Raw genomic sequence first — 27,823 nt, 5'->3', positions numbered from 1 at the left:
ATCGGTATAATTATTACAGATCCACTGCGATCTTAAGACCCCTCCCATACCTACGCGTGACGTAGCAAGTCCGAGATCTGAATGAAGGACATGACGCTAATGTCAAATCTGCATCTCAGCTCCTGAACTCGTAGCGTGAAAGTATAAGCTTCCAGAGAACAGAGTTCCTGTCAGCATGTCTAGCGGCAGAACGACTGGTCAGAGGGTTCACTTGCGAAACAGAGTTTGTCAATGCGCCTGGCAAACACGTGACTGTCGGCCATTACTGTATTGAAGCGCTGACACTAGGGGCCATAAAATCACTGAGGAACTGTAGTAGTTCTACGTTACATCACCATTAATTATAATAATTATCAGGACGGAAAGATACACGACTAAAGCGCCCGATAGGCGTTATTTACACTCCAGTACAATGTAGGAAATAATATACATGTATATTATAGCGTGTAGAGCCATTTCTAGGCAACAGCTCTGTAAAATGTTCCCTCGGCAACAATAGAGGTGCTGTTGGAAACGGCTTTTTCTACTCGGTCCATGCTAAAGGGTTGTAAGGAGGATATCCCATGTGGAGGCGGGCTCGAATACCTCCTCCGTAGCCCTGCGAGTCGTAGGCGGCGACGAAAAGGAAAGTCTCAAATCTGAGAGAATAAGATATGGTCGCGAGTCCCACGGTACTCGGACCCGAAGATAACTAAGCTGGCGAGAACCAGCAGCAATTGTAAACGACAGATCCGTCCTCTCGTCAGAGAGAGCGCCCCACATCAACAAACCCACAACTGTCTGAAAGTAATAAAAATCTGGTCGTAAGCCCCAGATGGGTACTTTTTTCCAAGATAGACTGGCCGACTGACCGTCGGTCGTGACATAAGACTCAGACTCAGACTCAGGAATAGTCATTTGGAAGGGAGCTGCGATTCAGAGAGGACTTGAGCCAGGAGGTAAAAGAGTAGCATTTGTTAGATCCCATTACCAGGAAACGTCTAATAACAGACTGCGAACACTTGACTGTATGCTCTAGTGATCTGTAAAGTGTGGAGATCAGCGATGGTGCTGTAATTAAGTGTAATTGCGGGGTTTTTGTTAAAGTGGTCAATAAATCCAATATCCAATTATCCAAAGCCTGGTCGATAGTCACCCATAATTGTGACGGTATTAATTTCTGGGATGTTTGTCTGCAAGATTTTTCTGAGGGGCCGATAACGCAAGAGTAATCTTCCATTTTTACTTAGGCCTTCAAGTAAAGTGACAGATCAGTTGACGTGCATGGCGCAACCTCACCGTTATTCAAAACTAACATTAGTGTTCATTCGTTGTTCATAAATTAAATTGTGGTGAAATAATTACATTTCATATTTATTAAGATCAATTAATTCATTGATTACCACGCCATGAAGACATAAGGGGGAGTTTAACTATAGCTCCAACATTCTTGACCTCGACACCAGGTGGAGGTGAGTGGTCAGCTTCACACACAGGCCGTTTTATCCTCGGGGAAAGGGCCCCCGGTACCCATTAGATAGGACACTGGGTAGGACCCATAACCGGTCTGTCCCTGGACGTCCAGCCCTTAGGCCGTCGCTATGCTGACTGTGCTGTCCAGGCCTCTAAGGTAAATTGTATGGATAGACTATATATATATGTACATATGCGTATATTCCTAGACTGATCTTATATTCTTTACTGCTCCTGTACCTTATACTGATCGCCGTGTGCATCCCCTGCGTAGAATAGAACCCTATATATAATGTTTCCAACGTGAAAAATAATTAGTGTATTTCTTTGAAAACATATCCCTTTAAAATTATTTTCTAGGACAATTGTAATCATACCAAATTACAGAAAAAAAAAAGATTGATTTTATAAATTTTCTATTTTCGAAGCCCCTGGAACTGAGTCCAGGTATTCCGATGGACGATAGCATGAAGAAGTGATTATGCATCTTAAAACGAAATTCAGGCCTGTCTTATGCAAATGTGTAATGTTTTAATGTTAGGTATAATCGATTGGAAACTGTCGATAGTTTGATGTTTTGTTTTATTTCCATTTTCACGGAAGGTTCTGCGTTTCTTCAGAGAGCAGACTTTTTCCATAAAAGCGTTCAGGCCCACTACTTAATTTCAGTCGCTTTGTAAGACTTTTTTGTTAAAATTTATGTGGAGGAAAGTACGTAGCAGGAGAAAATTATTAAGTCTTCCATAATTTGCGTTAACTCTAACACATTTATTTCCACGTCTCTGATCTAAAACTGAAACCACTTCATCAATGTCTGCATGCGTTCAGGAATTTGATATCTGATTGTTACTTTTAGGCAATGCCGCGCCATAGCTCAAGAGGTTAGTCGCTGGATTTCCATCGCGGGGGCCTGTTCAAGTGGGATTTGTGGTGGAAAAAGTAGCGCTGGGGCAGGTTTTCTCCGAGTACGTCAATTTCCCCTGCCAATCTTCATTCCACCAATTACTCCACAATCACCTTCACCTATCATCTGGGGCTTGTACAATAGGCCAGAAATGGCCGCAGTACAAGGGACTTAGGCTGAAAAAACACTGATGCGACTAGTCGCGAGCGGCTAGCCGCTCTTTGTGGCGCGCGTCCGTTAGTTGTACATATTAGGCGTGCGACAGCTCTGCCGCCTGTGTGCCGCGTTCCAAAACTTAACCGCGCGCGGCTTGTCGCGTCAGTGGGTTTTCAGCCTTAGTCCAACCCCACTAGCAATACAAAAAAGAAAAAGTACATTGTTACACTCGACGGACTTTCTATTGAATTTGTGAATTTGAGAAAAAGTACTTTTAGGCACTTAGATCGCGAATTATGAAATGGTGAGCACAGAACAACGAAGCAATATTAGATATGAATTTCCTTCTAGGCTCTTTATCAAACCTGCCGAAAGCCCATTTGGTTATATCCGTCCGTCTGTAGGCACGAATGAAACAATCCTGAAACCGCTACACCTACTTTCATGGCTATGTTAAAGAAGAATTCTACGGAAGACTGATGAGCCATTTCAATTTTTATTTAGCTCGGCACGTTTAGTGACGAATGTATGTGAAAACCTACACGCGTTTCTGCATATATCTTGCTAAATTACCTATCGAAGGGAAAGTATATCTAACAAACGCTGTGGAGGAAAATTAAACATATTTTATATACAGTCACAAGCCTCACAGGCGAGATAATTAAAAAGAACTGATATTATGAATACATTTCAGAGCTTATATAAATATATCCAGCAATCAATCATGGCTTCAAAATTATAATTTAGGTGCTTTAAAAGTAGATTTATTTTATATTTTTATGTATAATTCTATTTAATCGGTTAAACAATTTATTTAATGTTTATTTTGCGTGTGTAATAATTTTACTAAATAAGCAGCAGTGCCGGGACAGAGCTGTCGGTAAAGCGAAAGGCTGAGGGGCTGGACCGTCGAGGTGTTGGAAATATGATTTTTCACCCCTCCAAGCCTTTCATACCGATCCTTGGGCTCACAGAGCCTCCTGTCCAGTGGGTACCGGGGTATATTTCCCCGGGACTAGAGCTGCCGGGACGTGAAGCTGACCACTCACCTCCAGTTAGTGCCGAGTTCAAGAATACGTGGATCTATGCAGCCATTCCTCCATACGTCTTCATGTCGTAGTGCTTAATTTGTAAACTATAAACATTGAATATTTACTCACACTGAATATAATTTTGACCCTTCTCTTATTTGAATAGGCGCCGGCCGCGCTTTACCCCCCAGGAAAATTATTTAATTAATTCCCGGTACTCATTTCTGTTAGAGGCTGAGTCGACCCCAGGGCCATAGTGCGTCTGGAAGGTTTAGGTCAATTGAAAAAATCCAACGACCCCCTCGGTACTTGAATCCGCGACCTTCCGGCTTGTAGCATAGTACCTTAACCACTACGCTACCGCGCTCTTTTAAGTGTGTTTCAATTCATTTTATTCTCGAGGACTTCCCGTTTCCCCTCAGTATGTGAGACAAGATTTTATTATCCGTCCAGAAGAACGAGGAAAAATTATCGATAACAATAAATTAAGAAAGCAGTCTTCTGGGATTTGGCACCGTGTATATACATATACACGGTGCCAAATCCCAGAAGACTGCTTTCTTCATAGTCGCCGCTGTGAAAGCCTCAAATCTTACATAAACAATAAATTAGTTGTGCTTATCATAAAAAGAGCCCTTCAGCTGGATTTGGAGCTCGTTATGGTTTCAACTTCACAACGATCTTCATGTTTTACTGTAATACACGTTTATTTCAGCTCTGTCACAAGTTTTATTAGCGATCGCCCTTATTGCCGATATCAAGATAGTTTCGGAGATAATCCTGGCTAAGGAGATACCTACATATATACTGCCTTATCCATCCATGGTATCGGCCTGAAGCTTAAACGCCAAGTACACGTATCTGTGTGTATACCGACTTTCCCAATTGTCGTTACTTGCTCATGATAATACTTCTTGAACTGCCGTTGGATTTCTCCTCGCTTCCAATTTATGCCTGCAATGGTAACGTAAAAATTAGAATATACAGAACTATAATTTTGTAAGATTTGAGGCTTTCACGGCGGTGACTATGAAGAAAGCAGTCTTCTGGGATTTGGCACCGTGTATAAGTGGTGTTAACCNTTACCGGTTCTCACGGTCTCTTCGCTTGCAGAATTCTTATATTTTCTTCTACCCTGAAGATGGAGGCGATACGTTCCTCCGAAACGTCGGTTAACACCATTTATACACGGTGCCAAATCCCAGAAGACTGCTTTCTTCAACTATAATTTTGTCTGTTGTTCTGTATGGGTCTGAAACTTGATCTCTGACATTAAGGGAGGATCATAGTCAGAGCGTGTTTGAGAAGGGGGTGTTGAGGAAAATATTTGGACCGAAGAGAGATAAAATGATGAGAGATTGGTGAAAACTGCATAATGAGGAGTTTCATAACTTGTACTTTTCTCCAAGTATAATTAGAACGATGAAGTCAAGGAGGATGGGGTGGACATGATATATAACATGAATTTGAAAGAAGAAGAATTCACATAGGGTACTGATGGGAGGCGAGAAGGAAAGAGACCTTTAGAAAACCAAGACGTAAGTGAGTGGACAATATTAAAATGGTTCTTAGAGAGATAAAATTGAGTGGTATGGATTGGATCGATCTGACTCAGGATAGAGACAAGTAGAGGGCTCTTTTGAACACTGTAATGAATCCTTGGGTCCCATAAAATGCTGGGAAGTTCTTCAGTAGCTGCACAATTGATGGATTCTCAAGACGCGCTCAGCTCCATGAAGTTAGTCAGTTAATCACAAAGTAAGAGGACCAGATTGGTAGGTCATGAAGCAAGAATGGGGACGAAGAGGAGAGCAAATAGGGTTTTGTAGGAAAACGTAAAAGAATGAGGCCACTGCGAAGTACAAGACGTAAATAGGAGGATAATATTAAAATGGATCTCAGGGAAATAGAATGGGGGAAGGTTAGTGACAGAATACAACTGGCTCATAGTAGAGACCAGTGGCGGATTGTTCTGAACACTGTAATATAATGCTGGAAATTTGTTGAGTAGCTTAACAACTGGCCGCTTTTCAAGAAGGACGCGGCTCCATGTTAGTGATGTAATGCTATGCAGTGACGGATGCTTTCAGCTGAGTAATATCTACGGACATGCCAGTGTTATACTGGATTTTATCTGTTGCTCCTGTAGTGAAAACGACCATCGACAGTTGTTGAGACTACTCTCATACACGTGCTGTTAATTTTTGTCTCGTAGCGGAAGAAGCCCTATGGAGTTCGCGTCTGGGCTTGATTTGCTCACAGCCTGAAGAATATAGGCTTCAGTTTCCTGCTGGACTTGTTTTCTTGTTTCTTGATGATTCTGTTTTATCTCTTTCTATTCGACTGTCCCAAATACAAAATTATTTCGCTATTTTAGACATATATGTTTCTTTCGTTTCTAGGGGTCCTTTACAAAGTAAAATTGATTGCACATTACACATATCTTACGAGTACGTGCATACCCTTACGATTTAGCTTGACTGCGTTGCCTTGGAAACGAAACCGATTGTTGCGCAGTAGACCATTGATGGTCTCTGAATACCGAATAACAATTAAATCCGTCCCACAGTGGTCGCGGAGTCTAAGGCATGAACTGTCTTCGCCCGCTACACGCTGGGATCGTGAGTTCGAATCCCACTTAAGGCATGGGTGTTTGGTGTGTGTATGCGTTTATTCTGTGTTTCTATTGTCCTGTTTGTAGGTAGCGGCCTTGCAGCGGGCGGATCTCCCGTCCAAGGAGTCCTACCGTCTGTGAAAAATGATTATGGAACTGAATAATATGCCAAGGTCCTGAATTGGCTGGAAGAGCCATTGAAAAATAAACTTCGTCCAATCTATAAAGTCGGCTTCGAGAAACCTGACATTTCGGGTTTGTGTCCCTAGTTTGCACACTGTTATTTTCATGAAGATACCATCTATGCAGTCCTTTTAGGAATATTGCATCCAAAAATTACTCAACTTTAATCAGAATAGTCAACAAATAGGAGTAAGACAGTTGTAGTAGATATAATAATTTTCAATGTATATCACTAGGTAGCAGCACAGTCCAGCTTCATGACAGTCTAAGTAGCAGACGCGCATGCGCATGTTGAGAGGCTGGTTTCAGTAGTCAAATTGGCAACCGTGCTTGATTGTACTACCGAAGAGTAGCGTTCTGTTGTGCGTTTTTTGTGAGCAAAAGAACTCAGTGCAAAGGATATTAATAAAGAGATCTTTCTACTTTACGGTGGGAAGTGTTTGTTGCGTAAAGCGGTTCACTACCAGGTGGAGAATTTCTGTCAGAGACTTTCGAAAGTCGCAGATGATACCCGACCAAGTGCTGAAGTGGCTGAGACAATCAAAAGATTTCTCTGCTGCAGGTTTCGACGTACTGACGGGATAAGTGTATCAGTGTTGGTGGAGAATATGTCGAGAAATAAATGTTTTTTTTTCAGGTTCGAATATCACATGTGTTACGTTTTGTATTCATTTCTGACCTATTTAATGACTCCATCATATGTTCACTGTATGAGTGAGTCGACGTTGAGGCAAGTTCGGAAGCAACACAACAGTTCGTCTCTCCAGTGTGCGCCATATTGCCGATCTTATAGCCCAGGAATGTTATTCCTTGCCTCGATCTCAGCCTTGTCAGGGTGAAATATACGTGAAGAATGTTCGGTTGTGGCTTAGTTATGATGGAGTTGCAGTTAAATCGTGTGGCAAAGCCTTAAGTAATCATTCTCAAATAAAGTCTAATTAAAATATAATTAATCTGCTACAGAATATTTATAGAGAAATTATTTCTTCTTAGTATTTTGGCGGCACCTGTGTATGATAAGAATGATATATGGAGCGCTAATGAATTACGAAAAAGAAATTATCTCGAGTCGACACCTCAGAAGCTAGTGAACAATATTCTGAGTAATCGATTAGATTATTTGATAGACCTAATTGCTTTGATAAGACCGTGAATCTCCGTGTATCCATGGCATGACGTAGTCTGAACTTTGACTCTGTAAGATGGCTTCCGGATACATGGAGGGTAAATACGAATATAGTGACTATAAACCTTGGAATTTGGCGACTTTTATCCAACTCGTCGCCATAGAAGAACGTACAGTACGAAGTGTTACTCAGGGAAATTTATAAGATTACATACAAAAGTTTAGCTCCAAAATTTGAAGGGACTTGCTGACTCATTGGTTACGAGAGGACATGAGGAAGAATACATAAGAAGTTCATGAAGTGAGCGCAGATATGTCTACTAAGATGAACAAAAAAAAATCCGTGTCCTGTAGTTCGCAAGCGAACTATACTGACCGAGCGACCGCCGCTTGTCGGCGAAGTTAGTGCCAACTTCTGCGGATAGAGGGTGTCGCGTGGTCAGCGCAACGAATCCCCACGGCCATTAATTTCGGGTTTCTAGTCCGGATGCCAAGATGAATAGCAGCCTTTAATAGGCTTGGTCTAATGGCAGGATAACAGAATCTACATATTTTGGACATATGTTTTATGTACCCCTGCCACAATGCGTGAGTCTATTGGAGTCGAGTGAAGCTGAGGGTACATGAAAAGTCTCTCTCTCTCTTTTTTTTTTATGTTTCGACTCGAGAATCACCGGACGAATTTCCATGAAATTTAATATCCTTTACCATATTTTGTAAAGAGAAATACTCGGACTAAGAGATATAGGGTTCGTTCAACAGATATCAGCACGGTTTGATTCAGTACATGTAATGAAGCTATTCGAGGTCTGCTTTATATAATTACACGATAAAAATGTAGAATAATTTAACTAGTAATGCCATCTATTTGATATTCAGTGTACTGTGTATTCGGAATTAGTAGAGTGTTTCTCAATTATTCCTATGTGGCAGGAGTTCAGTACATCATATAATCAGGACACATGTTACTGTAAATATATATCTTTCTGTACATAGCATCGTGCATGTCCTTAGTACATATTATTCTCCGCGCTTCAGTATATCTTGTAACAAAAAGGTAAATTTATACCTACAAGAGGCCATGGAAGCCCATACGTTTGTGAGACGTCGAGACTTCCATATTTTCTAGACAATCGTCTCACAGATGGCGGCGAGGTTGTCAGCCTTAAGCACCGCCTCCCTTTACTCCTAGGAAGATTCCTGGTACTCATTTCTGTTAGAGGCTGAGTTAACCCCAGGGCTGGAATGATTAGGTCAATTGAAAATTTCAATGACTTCATCGGGATTAAACCGGCGACTTTCTGGCTTGTATGTGTACTAGGAAATAGCGGCCAGGGCCTGAAGCTGACCAATCACCTCTAACTAGTGCCGAGATGGCTCTATACATCCACTCCCCCATACGCCTTCATGGCGTAATGCTTAATTTGTTAAGCACAGGGACACCAACTTACTTTATCCCTCTAACAGACTATGGAGGCCTCATATGGTCGAGGCTCTCACATTTTCTAGACATTGGCTCACAGATGGCGGTGAGGTTGTCAGCCTTACGGGCCGACCGCACTTACCCCCGGGAAGATTTCTGGTCTCATTTCTGGAATATTGTTTTCGTACTCTGCATTACAGTTCATAGACAAGACTAGCAGATTAACACCATTTTAGAAACAATATCTTTTCGGAGTTATAATCAATGTATGCATGTTAATATTCAAATTATACTCATAAGAAGCTCAGTAGGCTTAGGTATCAACAACGAATAATATCAAGGCAGCAGAAATTTAACAATCAAACAGCAAGAAAAGTCGACACAATAACAAAATATGGCTGTAAAATTTTCACTGCTGTTGCCATAATTTATTAATTATTATTAAATGTGAATTTGAATTCAACATATCTTGGGCCGCTGATTCGGAAGTAATATTACGTGTCCGGATGGATACTTAGTTACATTAAAAAGGTGAGGCTGTCCCTGTAACAGGCTGTGAAGGCCCATAGGGTTGTGAGACGTCGAGGCTCCCACATTTTTATTTAGACAGTCAGCTCACAGATGGCGGTAAGGTTGTCAGCCTTACGAGCCGGCCGTCCTTTAGCCCCAGGAAGATTCTTCGTACTCATGTCTGTTAGAGGCTGAGCTTACGCCAGGACTATAATGCGGCTAGAAGAATTAGGTCAATTGAAGAAAATATCCACCTCATCGGGACTCGATCCAGCCACTTTCCGGCTTGTAGAATAATTCCTCAACCATCTACGCTACTGCATGGCCCTTGATTATATTAAGTCAATATACATTGATCTTAGAGCTTGTTTTTAAAACATAAGGATTCTGTCATCAGCCTGAAAATTAAGCAAAACATAATTACCATGACCGTTGTCATTTTAACGAGTATGTTAGCCCGTTAAATCTTTTTTTGATTTATCAAATAATCATACTACAGCGTAAGATATTTGCTTATTTATTTTAACTACAGTTGTAAGCTAAAATAAACAAAAATATCTTGTGCTGTAACTTGATATTTGATAAGTTTTTAAATGTACTTTGGACTCCAACGGAATGCTGTACAGCATATCAGTAAAAAGCCTTAACTGCTTCCATCTGCCATGGAGGGGCCATGACAGTTTCGTCATGTGACAGTGATAATGATCACTGATAATGATCAGATGAGTCGCACACCTGTGAGCACCGAACGCCTTGGGTAAGATTCTAACCCTGCTTACTGAGCTTAGTTTATAAATTTAATGGTTTAATTCAGTAATACATTCAACAGATAAGTCGTTCATGCTTACCTCGTTGCAGTACTGAATTATCGGTAAGAATGTATTGAAAATAGTCAATTGTATCAGCGAAGAAATGAACCGAGTATATCCAAAATAGGAGTATCATTATTTCTCCTGCCCTCTTACAAGCAAGAAATTGAGGTACTGGTCTGAGATTAACCCTCATTCCTCACAATTTATTCACTACACGTTTCATTGCCTGTGCTCTGAACAATCTGCCGTCATTTCAGTGTTATTGTGTAAACGCTATGACAAACTGGACGTGAGTTCTTGGATGAATTCCAAAAAGTTGTTGCGAAACCCATTTATTAGTTTCGTAATTTGTTCCTTTCCGTCTCATATATTTCGGCTGCCACTGGATGGATTTTCGTGACAGCTTATACAATTATTGAGTTTTTTAACATTAACTAACGTGCTGTTCTTTTCTATTTTGAAAGCAACGTTTTGGAGACATGACTCTATCTCCGTCCTCAAGTAAAAGCCAACTCAGTTGGGTTCAATCGATAGGATTAGCTATTGTCTCCGGCAGTGGACTAGCTGTATTAATTGGGTTCAACTGAGTAGGTTTTGACGGCACGGACTGAGCACTAAACGTCTTTTCCATTATTGCTGTACTCTTTTGTTGCCCTGGAAACATGCTTGTTTCCTGAGCCGTTACTTAGCAATATCTGTTGTATATTTTCTTATTTCGCGGTCGTTGCCTAGCAACGGATCTACATGCTACAATTTTATGACGACTGTCTATTATCTACTGTGGTATCAGTTATCTGATCAGATGTTTTTTATATGTACATTCCCTTTCTTGTCGACAGGATCCGTTGTTTTAATGAGGGACGAATATTAATCGAAATTTGCGAGATTTATAGTTGATATAGCCCAATACAAATAATGAATCTCTAGGCAAAATGTGAAATTTACTATAAAACAGGATAAGGTATGACTTCGTGAAATGACTGAAAACATATTGTTCATACCTGAGAATAAAAAATCCCAAGAATGGAAAGGAATTTCAGAACAATTTAAATAAATAGAGAAGTGGTTTTTGAGGATAGAATCTGCAAATAATTAATGGTTCAAAACATTCTGAAAAATAAAGATTATATTATAATGTGATGTGGCGCCGTATATTCTTGTAGATTGTTGCTAATATTTCCGAGCAATCCACTGCCTCCTTCAGGATACTCTTTATATGTAGAAAGTTATGTTCTCTCATAACTTTGGTAACGATCTAAAAACTACACGGCGTCACATTCCAGAAAATGGTAATCTTCATAATCATCATTCTGAGAACGTCAGATCTCTCATTCTGACCAGGTTAGATGCCTCCCGATTTGATTCCCAGCAAACATAAAAAATTAACTTCACTCAAAGCCCCGTTTTATTGCTTTGTTTAAGAAACAATAGGAAATCAACTGGTTTAATATATGCTTTGAAAAATTCCAATCTGATCTATGGCAGAAAACTATCGTGTCGCTGTAACATCACGTGACAGTCATTGTGACGCATGGGTTAGAGCGAGCTTGCTTGTCAGACACATCACATCCTACCGTCGAGCGGCGGTGCCTAGGAGCCTCGCCACCAGCAATGAGTTCGGTAATAATAACAAATTAATATATTTTAAGTTCACACTGGATACAGCTTTGTTGTGGGTATGTACTTTCTTACGTTGCTTTTCTACTGTACAAGTGATTATCAGTCTCTGACTCGTGGGCTATGCGAATATGTTTCCGTAATGGAGGATTTCAGTACGAACTCCAGATCAGGTAATCTTAGGGAAAAAAGAACTAATGGCTTGTTGCAGCAAAAGCTGAATTGTTAAGAATTCTTGAAGATAACGTAATTATTCTATAACTGTGGACTACGGAGGGCGCACTCTTAATTCAACCGACTGTAACAAAGATAGCTTACGGGATTCAAGAAGTTTTTCTAATTAAGCATTTTTTCTGAAAAATATATCTGACGACGGTGAGACTTCAAGTGTGTTTAAGTTCGGAGTTTTGTGCCCTCTCTGTGCAACGTCGTTCACTATTCTTTCTTCGTGTGCATTTATCGGACGTTACATATTTCGGCCTAAGTGGCCATCTTAGGCCGCGCCATAGCTCAAGCAGTTAGTCGCTGGCTTCCCATCGCGGCGGCCCGGGTTCGATCCCGGTTCTGGTCAAGTGGGATTTGTGGTGGCCAAAGTGTCGCTGGGGCAGGTTTTCTCCGAGTACTTCGGTTTCCCCTGCCAATTTTCATTCCATTAATTGCTTCACAATCACCCTCACCTATCATCTTGGACTGGTACAATAGGCCAGAAGTGGCCGTAGTACAAGGGACTTAGTCCCACCCCAATAGCAATAAAGAAGAAGTGGCCATCTTCAGGTGTATAGGTTGTTATGGTTAGGATTCTGCTGCTCACTGCAATGAAGTTTTGTTTCCTCCTATTTACTTGTCTCTGGTTATTTTGGTTATGTGTGTTATCATCAGTTTTATTTATATGTCCTTGGGTTGCACGTGTTTGCTTTTCTGTAATGTGTGTTGCACTATGTTAGAGCTTTGTTAAAGGTATATACATGTATGCTCAGTTATTGTATGTATGATGTTACTTACGGTTTTGTTCTTTATTTTTTGATTGTGGCTGCTTAGCGTCCTGCAAGTGCTCGCTTTTTCTTTATCACCTCGTACCTAAATCTGGTCCGCGTTTTTGATGCGTAGTGTCGGTTGTTTTAAACTTTTGGTTGTTTCCAATAGTCGGTGTTTTGAATTAGTTTGATTAATGTGTGTTCTGACAAACTTACCTCCATCTTTGAGCCGATTGTCTAGATCAGCCCTGTCCAACGCGGCGCCCGTGGTATATTTTTCTGGCGCCCTCCGTAACCACATATAATTGAGCGGATTTTTAATATTAATTCAAATTGTAAGACAAGAGACATTTTTGAACGTCTGAGTACTGTTAAATATTATCGAAAAATTTTATCATTATTATTATTATTATTATCAGTAGTAGTAGTAGTAGTAGTAGTAGTAGTAGTAGAAGTAATATGTTGGCGCTCGCACCTCCATAGGCATCAGTGAATTGTACCCGAGTACATAAGAACGTTGGAGAGCACTGGTCTAGATAATGTGGGACCCTCAACGTTTCGCAACCCTATGGGCCTTCACGGCCTGTTACAGGAATAGTACTTTATTATTTCTTGATATAATTTCAAGTCTCGGTAGCTAGCCGGATGAGATTCCTCACAGTGTAGGCGTGTTGCTAGTTGTACCTTGGGTAGTGTACAATGTTTGGTATCACGTGGTTTGCCACATTTCACGCATCTCTGTCTGTGTGCGCAGTACCCCTTGGTATGACAATATGCTCGCTTGCTTGGCACTTCTTGCATTGTGGTGTGTTGTTTTGCTTTTGGTGAGGAGGCTCAAGTTAGACTCTCGTGTTTTGTAGGTATTCGATGCGGTATATTTCGTTGTTGTTAGCTGCTGGTTCGATATCTAAGAAGAAGAGTGACAAAGGGTAGCAAGTTTCAGAAGATTATAATTTTGTGTTCCATTCTTTATATTTCTGCTCTCACCAATTCCTGCTGCACTGTATGGTGTAGGTTTCTGATTACAGCTCTGTGCGCACGTTGTTGTCGAAGTTGGTAGGTGTGGAACTCACTTTTGTTTTTTCTTTTAGTATGTCTATTAGAGTCAGTGAGCAGAGGAATATCCTACACGAAATAAGAAAATGGAAGGCTAATTGGATTGGTCATGTTTTACGCAGAAACTGCCTTCTAAAAGAAGTTATTGAAGGAAAGATAGAGGGGCGGATAGAAGTGACAAGAAGACGAGGAAGAAGACGTAAGAAGATGCTGGATGACCTTGGGGACAGAAGAGGATACTGTCATTTGAAGGAGAAAGCTCTAGATCGCATTAAGTGGAGGAATTGTTTTGGAAGAGACTGTGGACCTGTCGTCTGACAGATTACTGATGATGATGATGATGATGTCTATTATTATTTTGTGATAGTCCGGTTTGTTTGTCATTATCTTAATTGTATCATTGTTGATTATCTTTATTTAAAGTGTAGTTTGATCTGTTGACTGCCTGCTTAATTGTAACTGTTAGTCGCTGCATATTTCTGATTCCTACGACAAATGTCGGTGGTGTTGCTGGATCCTTTCTTTCGTGTCTAGTATTGCCCGTGGTTTCTGCTTGTCTCAAGGTTCACACTCATTAGTTGTTGTCAGCTGAGTTGGGTGGTTGTTTGTCTTGCGGCTTATTCTTTTTCTTCGTTTGCAGTTTTGTGGATCTGTGGCCAGTTCCTATTTTGCCAGGATAACCAACCGATTGCCATTTCCATCTCTTTTGGTGCTTTCTTCTGTTTCTGAGAAGTCTGCCGCTGGGGTTAGTGCTCTGTTTGTTGGTCCTACTTGGGATCCGTGGATTGTATAATTTGGTTGTTGTGTTAGGATTGGAATTTGCTTCATATATGTTGCTTGGTAGCCGATCAGTGTGACCGCACGTTCTAAGGCAGTGTTTCCCAACCTTTTTGATGCCGTGGACACCCTGTACCGAATATTAATTCACCGCGGCCCCCATAAAACCCAAAATGGAAATTTTTAAATTTTACGAGTACATATCATAAAAATGAAGCAGTAACTTAAAATTTTACAACACTAAATGTGTCATTTATGACAATAAAATACTGTTATAAATGGAGATATTCGGAAGATTACGAACATATCAATTAGGCGTAATATTACGAATTTAACACTCACTTAATGTGATGGCTGGTGCTGTTTTTCAGACGTCAACTTTCGAATGTCAGGATCAAAACTGGATAATTTCAGGCGTAGATCTGGCTCCACGTTAAGTCTGTTCCTGTATCTGTTTTTCATGTGTACAAGATGAGAAAATGTTGTCTTGCACAGATATGTAGTGGGAAATGGCAACAGATGTCTTACAGCCCTTTTGGAAATTTCAGGGTAAACAGACCTAGCTTGGAACCAAAACTCCAGTTACGGTAACGAAGGAAACAGCAATTTGAACGTCGAATCACAGGACAGCTCGATAAGTTGCTCTTCCTCGGCAGAAGGAAGTTCAAATTCAGAGTCTACAAAGGGATTTTTCATCCAGTCGTTATTTTCAAGACCAAACGGAAAATACAGACGTAGTTGAGACGCCAATGACCTCATATGTTCAATCATACTTTCAGCAACATCACTAGAAAGGGGTTGTTCACTGGAATCAATGAAATCACTCAGCATGTGAAAGGAATCGTATTTTCCTTTCTCGATACGGCTGCACCACAAATTTAACTTCTTGATTGTTGCCTCTATCTTGTCTTGCACAGAAAACACGGTGACAGATGTACCTTGAAGGCTCGAGTTAAGAGTATTCAAGATGTTAAAAATGTCCGCCAAGTAAGCAAGAGAGGAGAGCCATGCGAAATCATTTATATAGTGTTAACTGAAATTTAGAGTTTACGAGGAACAACCTTACTTCGTCTCCAAGCTCAAGCAACCGCGTCAAAACCTTACCCCGGGACAGCCATCGGATTTCTGAGTGCAATAATAAGTGTTCGTGATCACTTCCCATTTCATTACAAAGCGCAGAAAATAATCGGCTGTTAAGAGGACGGGCTTTAATAAAATTGACAATTTTTACTGCCTCGTCTAGAACGATTTTCATTTTGGAGGGCATACGGCGTGCAGCTAATACTTCGCGGTGTATGCAACAATGTGTCCATTTAACAAGAGGTGCGACTTTCTGGATACGTGCGACCAAACCATTATGTATTCCCGACATTGCCTGAGCACCATCTGTGCTGATACCTACACATTTTTCCCATTGAAGTGTATTTGTAGTTATGAAGTCATTGACAACTTTGAAAAGGGCTTCAGCAGTTGTATTAAGAGGTAACGATTCACAGAACAAAAAATCTTCACAAACTTTATTTTCGTGTTCATATCGCACCAAAGCTACCAAATTAGCATTATTTGAAATATCGTGGCTTTCATCCAACTGCAACGCAAAATATTCACTATGACGTAACCGTTCTAGCAAAATATCTTTCACATTTTGAGCCATCTCGTCGATTCTTCTTTTCACAGTATTGTCAGATAACGATATTAGAGACACCTCGTTGGCATGTTTTTCACTAAACAAGTTCTTTGTTATCGTTTTTGTAGCAGGCAAAATTAANGCTCCGTTACCGTGCGGAGGAGGGGGAGGGGAGCGCTGACTCACCCGCCGCGTCACTGCTGGTGTGTGGGGGGGGGCTCGGCTTGGCGCAACATGTCACAATATTATAAAAATTCACTGCACAAAAACTAAAGAAACACGGGTTGTTCGCTCTGCCACTGAAATGAATAAGAAACGTTTCAATGGTCCCAGGTTTATTCCCAACCAAAGAGGGATGGATTTGGTGGGGGAGGAGGGGAGAATGGTCGGAAAGCAGGTACTAGGACAGCAGTCCACCCTGAAACACGGTTCTGAGATGCAATGGGCCGACCAAAAGAAAATGTCCTTGGAAAAAGCTACACAAATCGTTGGTTATTCACCTGTGCTTTACAAAGGGAAGAAGTAACGGTACCAACAGTCCCGTTAAATTTTACTTCAACCATGGGCCTCAAGAGCCAGAGATATACGTTGCAAATATCCCAGGTGTGAGGAACATGATAAGATAAAGTTTAATGAAAATAAACTATCCCGCGGACCCCTTTTGAATTACTCGCGGACCCCCAGGGGTCCGCGGACCACAGGTTGGTAAACACTGGTCTAAGGCCCGCTTGAACAGTGGGGTCGTGCGTTCCAGTCACTCTCGAGGAATGGCTGTCTGTCTGCGTTTGTTCTATATTTGTGTTGTTCTGTGTGTAGGTAGCGGCCTTGCGACGGCTGATCCCCCATCCAAGGAGTCCTACCGACTGTGTATAAGATTAGAAAACTGAAAAAACGCAAAGGTCCAAAGGGCTGTAGAGCCATAGAGAGAGAGAGATGTGTGGTGAGGTACCTGCTGTGGGTTTGTAGCTTCCTGTGGTTTCTGGTATGTACGTGTATGTTGGGTTTCTTGAGGAGTCCCTGGTATGCATTAGGAATACCTACTTGGGCGCATTACTCTCTGCTGCTTATCGGAATACACGGTCTTGCGCTGATGACTGATTTTCCACCTGAACACGCATTTGTGCTGATATCATTGCAGATTCCTGCATCTTTAGGTCAAGACCATCGGGACACGTGTTGTTAGTTTACTGCTTTGTTTGGCCGAGAATTTCTTTTTCTGCTGGCCACGCTCCTAGTGTCTTGCGTGTGTTGGTCTGAGTGATGGTTACTCAGACCAACAGTTGTTGATGATAATCAGTTCTTTACGGTTGTAATTGGATGTTAGTGTATTTGTTAATGAAACTGTGCAGACAAGCACTCTTTGTTTTGTGGATACTGCCAAACACGCCAGAAGCTCTTTTCTGCACTTCTAAATTCAAAACTTATTCTATAGCAAACACCACAGATAGTCAATTGCTTTGGTTACTGCTTATTAACCTATGGGTTGTCGCTTTTACTTTCACCATACAGATACGGTTCACGGAGCGATACTCACTACACGTCAGCACTACGCAATAAAATAAAGAAAAAAATTATTTGTTAACACAAAAGCTGAACACCAAAGTACCGGTTGCCGTATTTCACACAGTATTATCCGTTAACTTTGCTCTCCAATCAGACACTGATACTTGTGGAACAAATTATATTGAGCAGAGTCCTTGAGAAATGAATTACTAAGAATTACTGGGGTTTTGGACTTTGTCCATCGTCTAGAATTCTAGAAATTATAAAACACGTTTCGGAAACTGAATCTGTTTCCGTCCTCATGTGATGAAGGGGGGCAAGACACTTACTCTGTTGGGTTCCTTAGAAATAGCTAACCTCAATCACTAGACGTTGTGTTTTCTAGCTTCTAGAATACCGGACGATCGTACACCATCGTCAGAACCCTTTGGAATCTAAATGAAATACCGATCAGCTACTCAAGAAATTCCCTGCCCTTTATGAAAACCCGAAATTTTATTACCATGTTTATAAGATTCCCTGAATTGGACCCTATCCTGAGTCAGATGAATCAAGTCAACATATTGACACCAAATACATTCAGTGTCCATTTTAATATTATCCTTTCATTTATGTCCAGGTCTTCCAATTTGGCTCTTACCTTAAGGGTTTGTTATTAAAGTGTCTCATTTCTCCCATGCATGCTAAATTCTACACCTCTCTCATCCTTATTGACTAATCACATTCTTATCCTCCCCAGGGAGTGCTAAGTCTCAAATTTTTTGAATTTCTTTTGTCTGAGATGTAAAAACATTTCCTGTTCAAAGGCGTTTGTTGTATGTAACTGTTGAGGAAATTAATTTAGGTTTATTTTCAACCAGTATATTTTGGTGCAAAATTATCGCAGAATTTTGGGGATGATATGCAGGTCGGGCTTCTCAAACGCGACATCCCTTTATCCGGCACCAGCCGTGGTCATGCAAGAGTTTTATTTACCGGACCGCCATTTCATGCCACCGGCTCAAGGTCTACTTGGTGCGCCGTCGTGTATCTGCGTCGGTCGTGTTTCAAAATGTATACAGCGTGAGTATCGGTAGCTTGGTTTGTGCTTACCTTGTTATCTACCACTAAATACGGCTTCAAAGGGACCATCAAGCAACAGTGATGTTGATTACGATTTTTTATTTATTGATGCCTTACCGTACTGACCATCTGTGGTACAGACAATTTTCTGACGTGTTTGTAAGGGTGACGGGTTAGAGAGGGCCAACTTATGCGGCTGCATTGTGAATGATCATGGTAACAGAGGAAATGTAAATTTCTTATCTGGACCTCAGACTTTTACCTGATCACCACCTTATGGACGACCCTCAACAATTTTCATTAGGACATCGACTTCAGATTTTACAGAAAATTACGAAGACCAATTATGCGTTGTGTTTAATTTCCTCGCAGGTCTTAAATGAATTCATTCTATGCCAGATTTCCCAGTTCACATCTCAACATCACATGTTTTAGGATCAGTTTATTACTGTGATCTCAGAGGAACAGGGTGTTGTAATATTGACTGGACTCCTCTGGCTTAGGATAGGGGTCAGTGTAGGGCTCTTGTAAACATGAGAATTGAATTTCGGGTTCCATAAAACGTTGGTCAATTTTTGAGTAACTGAGCGACTGGCGGCTTCTCGAGGACTCAGCTCCATGAAGCTAGTTAGCATGTCTACTTCATAGTTTTCGAAATGGTATCTTGCATATAGTTTTCCCGACTGAAATGGTGTACACATTTCTGATTTCTTCCATGCTTACCTATTGATAAGTCTGATCACCCAATCTCCTGATTTGACATCCTGATAATATCTTATTTTTATCTCTTTATTATGTAATTTTTAATCTATTATTTCATCTCTATTAGATCAAATATTCTCATCAGGACCGCGTTTTCAAACACCCTCAGCCCATGTTCCTCCGTCAGGGTGGAAATCAAGTTTGACTTTAAGCTTTTATAAGGTTACTAAGGTTTCAATATGCTTATTGTAATTGAGTCAAGCTTCGTCTCACATCCTCAATCCTAATAATAATGAAAGTATTATGCACTAATTTCAGTGTAAATCATCCAACTGGAATTTTTACAGCCTTGACAGATATTTATATTATTATAAAAACAGGCCTCACAACTGCTCACGACGCGTTTCATATAGACGCAACTAGTAATAATTTGAGTTCTGTCATCTGCGCACGTTTCCTGACTAGCAATTGGGATAACAGGCGCCGGAGAAGCCATACAGGCAATGTAGTCTCGCAAAAGGGCAATGCCTCGTTCTCTGTATGGGCTGTTACTTTTAATTTTACCGCTGCTACAGTAGATCTTATAATTCTGTAGAGCTGATGAGAAAACCTGGAAGAATTAATTAAAATTGGATATCAAAATAATTATCTATTTTCTCTCACCTAGTGAGAGACTGTGAGATTGAGGAGGATATTATTAACACAGACGGACTTAAGCGGAATTGTGATAACCGAAATTTGTTTTTGCCGATAAGGGCTTCCACAACTGTCAATCTGGCCATGGTCTTTATCTCCTCTTGTTCCATTTTGGAGCACAGAGCTGATTTCGCAGTTTCTTGGTCATATTACACACGGTAGGACTCCTTGGACGGGTGATTAGCTCGTCGCCAGGACTCTACCTTAACATAGGACAATGAAAACACATAAAAACGCGCACACTCACCAAACATCCATACTCTAAGTGGGATTCCAACCCACGATCCCGGATTCTGAGCGAGCGAAGACAGTTCATGCCTCAGTTGATCGGCTACCGTGACCGGCATGCCATGGTTGGTAGGTAATTTTTTATCCTTAGCACGAGTACTTCCCAGAACAGGAGGCAGTTACTCATTTGTTATCCTGCCGTTGCTACGGAACACGAATGTAACATATTGTGACGCATAGACCCACTCCTAGGCAATGGCTCAATAAACACCTTCCGACGGAGACACATTCCTGGCAAACAGCCCTTTGATAGGTAAACACTTTCCAACGAATACGCAACACTAGAGGACATCCATTTCTAGGCAATGGACGTGTGTTTTCTGAGAGGTCAGACACGAGGCTGTTAAAAGAGAAGCCAACAAAAATCGACAATTGATAAGTCCCGTGTGGAGGCGGGGTCAAATACCTCCACCGTGACCCTGTGAGTCACGAACAAAAGAAGGAGGTCTCATATCTGAGAGTAAAATGTAGTCACGAGTTCCAAGGGACTCGAATCCGAGAAAGATTGCGCTGGCAAGGGCCAGCAGCATATACAAAAGACAGACCCGTCCTCTCGTCAGAGAGGGCGCCCCACAAAAACAAGACCGTAACTGTCAAGCAGTAATAAATATATGTCCGTGAGCACCAGATGGAGCTCGACACCAAGACTTACTGACTGACTGACTGACTGAATGACTGACTGACTGACTGACTGACTGACTGACTGACATTCAGTCGCAATGTGACTTTGATTTTGACTTTGAATTGACAGTTGACACCCCCGTGTGCAGGCGGGGTCGAATACCTGCACCGTGACCCTGCGAGTCGTAGGAGGCGACGGAAAAGGAAGTCTCAAATCTGAGACAGTAAAATATGGTCGCGAGTCCCAAGGGACTCGGATCCGAGAAGGACTAAGCTGGAAAGGGCCAGCAGCATATGCAAAAGACAAACCCGTCCTCTCGTCAGAGAGGGCGCCCCACAAAAATAAGACCGTAACTGTCAAAGAGTAATAATTAATATCTGGTCATGAGCCCCAGATGGGGCTCGACACCAGGACTTACTGACTGACTGACCGACCGTCAGTCGCAATGTAACTTTGACTTTGACTTTCAACGGACAGTTGAGGACCCGTATGGATGCGGGGTCGAATACCTCCACCGTGACCCTGTGAGTCGTAGGAGGCGATGAAAAATAAGTCTGAAATCTGAGACAGTAAAATATGGTCGCGAGTCCCAAGGACTCGGACCCGAGAAAGACTGCGCTGGCAAAGGCCAGCAGCATGTACAAATGACAGTACCGTCCTCTCGTCAGAGAGGGCGTCCCACAAAAACAAGACCATAAATATCAAACAATATATATCCGGTCAATACTCGACACCAAGACTGACTGACTGACCGTCAATCACAATGTGATTTTGACTTATGACAGTTTATGTTTAACATGCAAAATAGAAATATACTTTATATTATGACAAATTACTTACTACTGCAGAAAATGACTCTGACGAAAGACAGACCCCGTCCTCTCGTCAGAGAGGCCGCAGCACAATAACAGACCGAAACTGTCAACAGTAATAAATATCTGGTCATGATCCCCAGGTGGGGCTCGACACCAAGACTCTGACTGACTGTCAGTCGAAATGTGACTTTGGCTTTAACCAACAGTTTATTTGAAAGTCGGAATAGTTCCATTGGGGTATCCACTCAGGAGACCATGAAATGTGCCGTCAAGAATTGAGTCAGAATAGACAGAAAATCGTATATCGGAATTCATGGAGGTGGCGGTTGACGGCGATAGCAAGAGGGGAGTACCAAGATGATGCAGTGTGTGAGTTTAAGAGTTTACATATGCTGTAGATAACAGTGGTATTTGAAGTTACGGTGAGACTGTGATATATCGGTTGCTAGGAAACGGATAATGAAGGCTAATGAAAGTGCTCTGAGAAAAGTGATTTGTAGCGTGAGAATCGTCATAAACTTACATAGAGCAAACGCATGAATGAATATCAAGGCCAAAGCCGCACCTAAAATAGCGAACAGGCACTTAACACGTTTGGAAAATGTGCGTAATGTGTTGCCTTGTTAAGCGGGTCCGTTGTCACCATGGCGCGTCGTCGACACAAGACTTCAGGTAACGCTTGGAGGAGACAGCCTTTACATATGGGGACGGTTTGAAGATAAAACAGAACGCCGATTGTGCTAATTAATTAATGATGGAAGTGGTTTGGGTAATCGAAAATTTGGATAATTTGATTAAAATTCTTATCCACAAAATAAAAAACATTTTTACAACCCTATTATAATATACTCGTGCTGTAAAATGTAGGGTAAAATTGTCCCTGTGCTTAACAAATTAAGCACTGCGTCATGAAGGCATATGTGGGAGTTGATGTATACGCAGAGTTAATTATTTAGTTAGTTAGTTAGTTATTGGAGAGGGTGGGTTTCCCCATGCACTTAGACCAATATTGGTCCATTGTGCTTCCCTCTATAATATTCTACCAGTCTCTATACCCTACCGCTATTGGTGCGTACCATCAGTCCCGACCGAGCCAGAGAGTTCGGCCTCTACTGGCTTGGCGCTATCTATAATGCTTCTACCATCTATCGGAGGCGTTAGAGACTACTGTTGGGCGGGAAACGTCCTTGAATTTGGCTCAGTGACCTCCTTTGGAGAGATGAGGTTCTTTTACGTGCCGTAAAGCTACGACACGGGACCCACGGCTTAAAGTCTCTCCCGGAGGACTTGTTCCTTGAAATTTTCCGCCCTTAAAAAATCCACGACCTCCACCGGGTTTGAACCCGCGTACCACGAGTCATGAGGTGGGAACGTTATCTCTAGACTACGGAGGCCGCTATGTATACTCTTAGATCCACATATTTTTTACTTAGGCACTAGTCGGAGATGAGTGGTTAGCTTCACGCCACTGCCACATTACTCCGAGGGAAAAGGCCCCCGGTACGCGTTGGATAGGAGGATGGGTGGGCCCCACAGCCAGTGTGGAGGACGTGGGGAAGAGAAAATTTTTTACCCCACTGGGACTGAAACTCTAATCCCTCTGTCGTCCAGCCCGTAGCCAGTCGCTGTGTGTGTTTTGTGGTATGTCTGCTGAAAACCGGAGTAGTTTAGACAGCCGTTGCTAGGCAATAGCTCTGTAAATACATTTCCATGGCCGAGCTTACACGCAACAAAGATATACGTCACGTCCGCGTCATCAGTCTTCACTTGCGTCTGCAGGCAAAAAAAAAAAAATGAGAGAAGGGCCAGTGTGACAGAACTTTATTTTTGTTAAAACTGATATTGGTGAGTTTTGCTAAAATTTGTCACAGCCTTCCAATTTTTGTAAGACACTTTGTATGAAGACCGACATTCGTTTTTGGCCCCATATTGACTGAAAAATTTATGTTCCTACATTTTCTCCCTAAGCCTCGCAAGTTTGTAGGCAGTGAAAGACGAGAGAAAAGGAGCCGGGATTGTTACCATATGCATAAATTTCCTAACTTTTTTTCCCAAAGTTATGCTGGATATTACTTTTTATTACAGCATTCTCATTACAATAACACAAAAATGAACAAACATTTATTCATTGAAAGATTTAAAATATAATTAGTAAGGCATCTCTTAGATCCCATTTCTGCAGCATCGAGTAAATGTATGCTTCATTGACGACTTTCTAGAAGTTCTTACAACCTCTGCTTCAAGATGAAAATATCAGGGACCTCTGACACGGTTGCAATGAAACCTACATCTACTTGTACATGACGAAACTGCGCAGAAACAGAGACTGTATTAATCTTGAAAGCTTTAAATCTTTAATAGCTAAGAGCAATGAAGGTGCAAATTGTGCATCTTGTCTCCATGGCTATATCTTTGCTTCTACATCTAATAGAATAGATTACACATGAAATGAATTTTTCCTCTCTTTTAGAATTCATATCCCATGTTACAGGTATTCCAAGTATGCTATTCATTACTATGTTTTTTACAGTTTACATTTGGGTACACCTATTTAAATTAAGCTTGTTATCCTCTTTATCAAGCAGGTTATTTCACTCCTGTCATAGAGAACTCTACCAGTGTCTTGGAGTTACACAATTTGAATTTCAGCAGGCACTCTGCTTTTATTGACTGGGGCTTATTTTGGTCTATCCAACGAATTTCACACTATAGAAATTGCATAGTCTGTAGGTCTAGGGTTTGAGTGATGGTTAAAACTTGTGGCTTTCTTTTTTGTATACTCTGGGTGAATGCTTCCTTTTCCATCATTCTACATTCATCATCTATTTTCATTCTGGCATTTGTTCTTAAATATCCAATTTATTTAACAAAACAATATTAAATACACCAGCACCAACTTACAGCTTCACTGTGCATCATTATTCCCCTGACCCATTGAATTACTTCATGTTTGCAAATCTCACAGTGCTATTAAATGATCTCTGAACTGATCAATATCTGTTAGTATAAATTAGGTTTTCTAATATTCCAGCCACTAAAAGAGAGAGTTATAATTTCTAGTGCCTGCAAAATAATGACATGACAACCACCTTTTTGTAGGACACAATGCCTCCTTCTCAGGATGGTTTGGAGGCAGCCATTGAAGAGATTGGAGGAAGAAAGAAATGGATATGGATAATTTTCTGTGTGATCAGCATGCCTGGAGTATTTAACATCTGGCACCTGACAGCGTATGTATTCCTGGGACAGGCATTGCCTCATTGGTGTGCAGTGCCAGAGTTGCAAGCTACCAATTGGACTTCAGAACAAATCAGAACTATCAGCAGTCCTGGGTGAGCATAACAACCTGATCTTAAGAATGTAAGGACATGATTTATTTAACAGTTATCCGAAGGTTACATGTAATATAGTATGCCTCAGATCCACGCTTTAGAAGATCATTGGCTGGCTGCAGAAGTAAAGGGGCTCGCTTTTAATATCATAAAGTATAACAAAAATGAAGAAAGCAGTCTCTTTGCTTGCAGATTCTTATATATTTTTTTTTCTTCTACCCTGAAGATGGAGGCGATACGTTCCTCCGAAACGTCGGTTAACACCACATATACACGGTGCCAAATCCCAGAAGACTGCTTTCTTCATAGTCACTGCCGTGAAAGCCTCAAATCTTATATAACAAAAATATCTGGAATGTTACCACTGGCTTTATGGAGTCATGAATGGAATACTGCACACATTTTAGACTACAGCAACAAGAGATGATCGTTCATTTTCACATTCTGGCTACCTTGGCCCAGGGAATGAGTTTCCAGTATTGTCTAGATGAAGGGCTAAGTGAACCCAAGGGCTATTCTGACTATAACAGAGAAAAGGGCGATTCCAGTGTGAATATCTAGCTCGCTGCTAATCAGCTATTCAAAATTAATTTTTTCCAGTGACACTCACTATATAACTTTGGCATGGACCACTTAAACAACATCGCTTCCAGCAGTTCCTTTATTACAACATGTTTATTTGTTGCTGGAGACATATATTTACCATGCTGCCACCTAGCAATGGCTGACTTTTCTGGGTCTACTATTCCCTCTTTCACCCATTATATCACAGTATGCTCACACTTCACAGTCACAAAAATTGTATGCTCATGAAATAGCAGTGCTGTAAATGTTACATTAATAGTGGTTACCATTCATTAAATTTTCTTTTCTTTAATTTGGGTATTTAATAATGCTGTCAGTAATGGGACTGTGCAGTGCCAGAGCATTCCTTCACATTTGAGAACTTCCCAGTTTAATTTTAGGCAGAAGAGCAGCTCTTTCAGTAAGAATTTTTATGCTCATTATGGAGGAATCAATTTCTGCAGTTGAATTACCAGTTAGGTAAAGTCTGATGCCCTTACTGATAAGATACTGAACAGAAGAGTATACCATCAGCTTGATGTTTGAGACCCACAGGTGTCCTCAACAAGGAAGTTTAAGATATCATGGAATCTCTGTGACTTGAATGAGAAAGACAAACAATGGCTGAATATGAAATTGTGCATGCCTACACAGAAAAACAAAGAAATGAACATTCATTGTAAATTAATTAACACATAGAACAGTAACAAAACTAGGTAAGAAGATGAGCTTCTTATCTCATGACCTTTGTCTTAATGTCTAATAACACTTTCTTATCTCAAAGCTGCTGCTGCTCCACAAATACACTATTTGCTGTCACAGTCTGTCATAATGTTCCTGACTTAACTGGTTCCAATGTCAAAATTAGAAGGTCACCTAATATGTGGCAAGAGATCTATATATTTCATATCATTACGCAGATTATATTTGTGCAAACAATGGAGATATACAATTTGAATATTGGTTATCACAGGCTATGAGGGCTAAGCTTTTCCACTTTCTTATAGACAGACAGCAGAATATTTTCTTGAAGTAGGTCAAAGATTATTTCCTTTCACATCCTTTCATATTCCCCATTCATATCACTGTGCCTTCGCAACTGCAGTTGTCTTAACAGTAGTTATCCCAGAGGATGAGGAAAATCATGAAACATCAGAGATAATAGCCAATTCTTGGTCGACATATGAAATAGGAAATTCTCAAATAGTTAACATACATATTTTTTTTAATTTCTCATATACATAATATACATACGGGAAGTAGTGTGATGTGAAAAATATCAAGCTTGAGATTTTGAAGAATTTACATGTATCGAGTTCCCCAAATACAAAGCTCTCTGTAATGTATGTATGTAGTGTTCATGTGTGCCTGTGCGCATGTATAAATGCCCCTTGCTGACACCTGAATGAGTGAATGGATTTTATTCATATTCAGTATTTAAGAGTCTATCCATCACAAGGCAGTGCCCAATGGATAAAATTATTGTAGGTCCAAAAATATGTGCCCTTCAGATGGGCCTCAGAGAACAAAATGGTAATTTTCTTGAAATCAGATGTAACAGTTCTGATTAAATTTCACTAAGTTATGGAGATCATCTACCCAAATAAAACTGCATAGTGATATCTTCCGAAAATGATGGTACCCACACTAGGGGCCTAAACAGAAAATGTAGATTTTGTTAAAGCTAGCATTATTGATTTCATGGATTCCATTTTTGTTTCGTATTTATTGCTAAAAACAGTGGTCAAGTGAGCGATATTCAGTTTCATTTCCAAGGTAAAGTAATTAAGGTCAACAGTGTGTGAGGAAGTACTTATAATCTTTTGCACTGATAATTGTTTCACAATATATAATCAGTTTACAATGTATGTTTATTCCTTTGTTGGGTGTTCTGTAAAAATTAAAATCTTATGAAACAAAGTTGCTCGCATCCGTGATATTCTTTAAGACATACGTGTCCCCTGGGTAGTGCAAAAT

At 40.8% G+C, this 27,823-nt stretch overlaps 1 protein-coding gene across 5 annotated transcripts in view; it reads left to right on the top strand.

Moving 5' to 3' along the window:
- Nucleotides 1-27,823, top strand: part of LOC111865707 (organic cation transporter protein) — a 69,727-nt gene that overhangs the window by 26,216 nt on the left and 15,688 nt on the right. For 3 of the 5 annotated variants that reach the window (XM_023853936.2, XM_023853937.2, XM_023853934.2), the window contains exon 2: nucleotides 25,050-25,282. In XM_023853936.2, the coding sequence (XP_023709704.1) occupies nucleotides 25,056-25,282 (227 nt within the window). In that variant the 5' untranslated portion in view covers nucleotides 25,050-25,055. Of the gene's footprint in view, nucleotides 1-11,752; nucleotides 11,832-11,990; nucleotides 12,002-25,049; nucleotides 25,283-27,823 lie in introns of those variants that run through there. The other 2 variants (XM_023853935.2, XM_033751937.1) reach the window with 2 other exon arrangements.

This window comes from Cryptotermes secundus, unplaced genomic scaffold, assembly GCF_002891405.2.
Source record: "Cryptotermes secundus unplaced genomic scaffold, Csec_1.0 scaffold19, whole genome shotgun sequence".
Lineage (NCBI taxonomy): Eukaryota > Metazoa > Arthropoda > Insecta > Blattodea > Kalotermitidae > Cryptotermes > Cryptotermes secundus.
The sequence above is the reverse complement of the archived record's forward strand: the minus strand, read 5'-3'. Positions and strand labels throughout refer to the sequence as shown.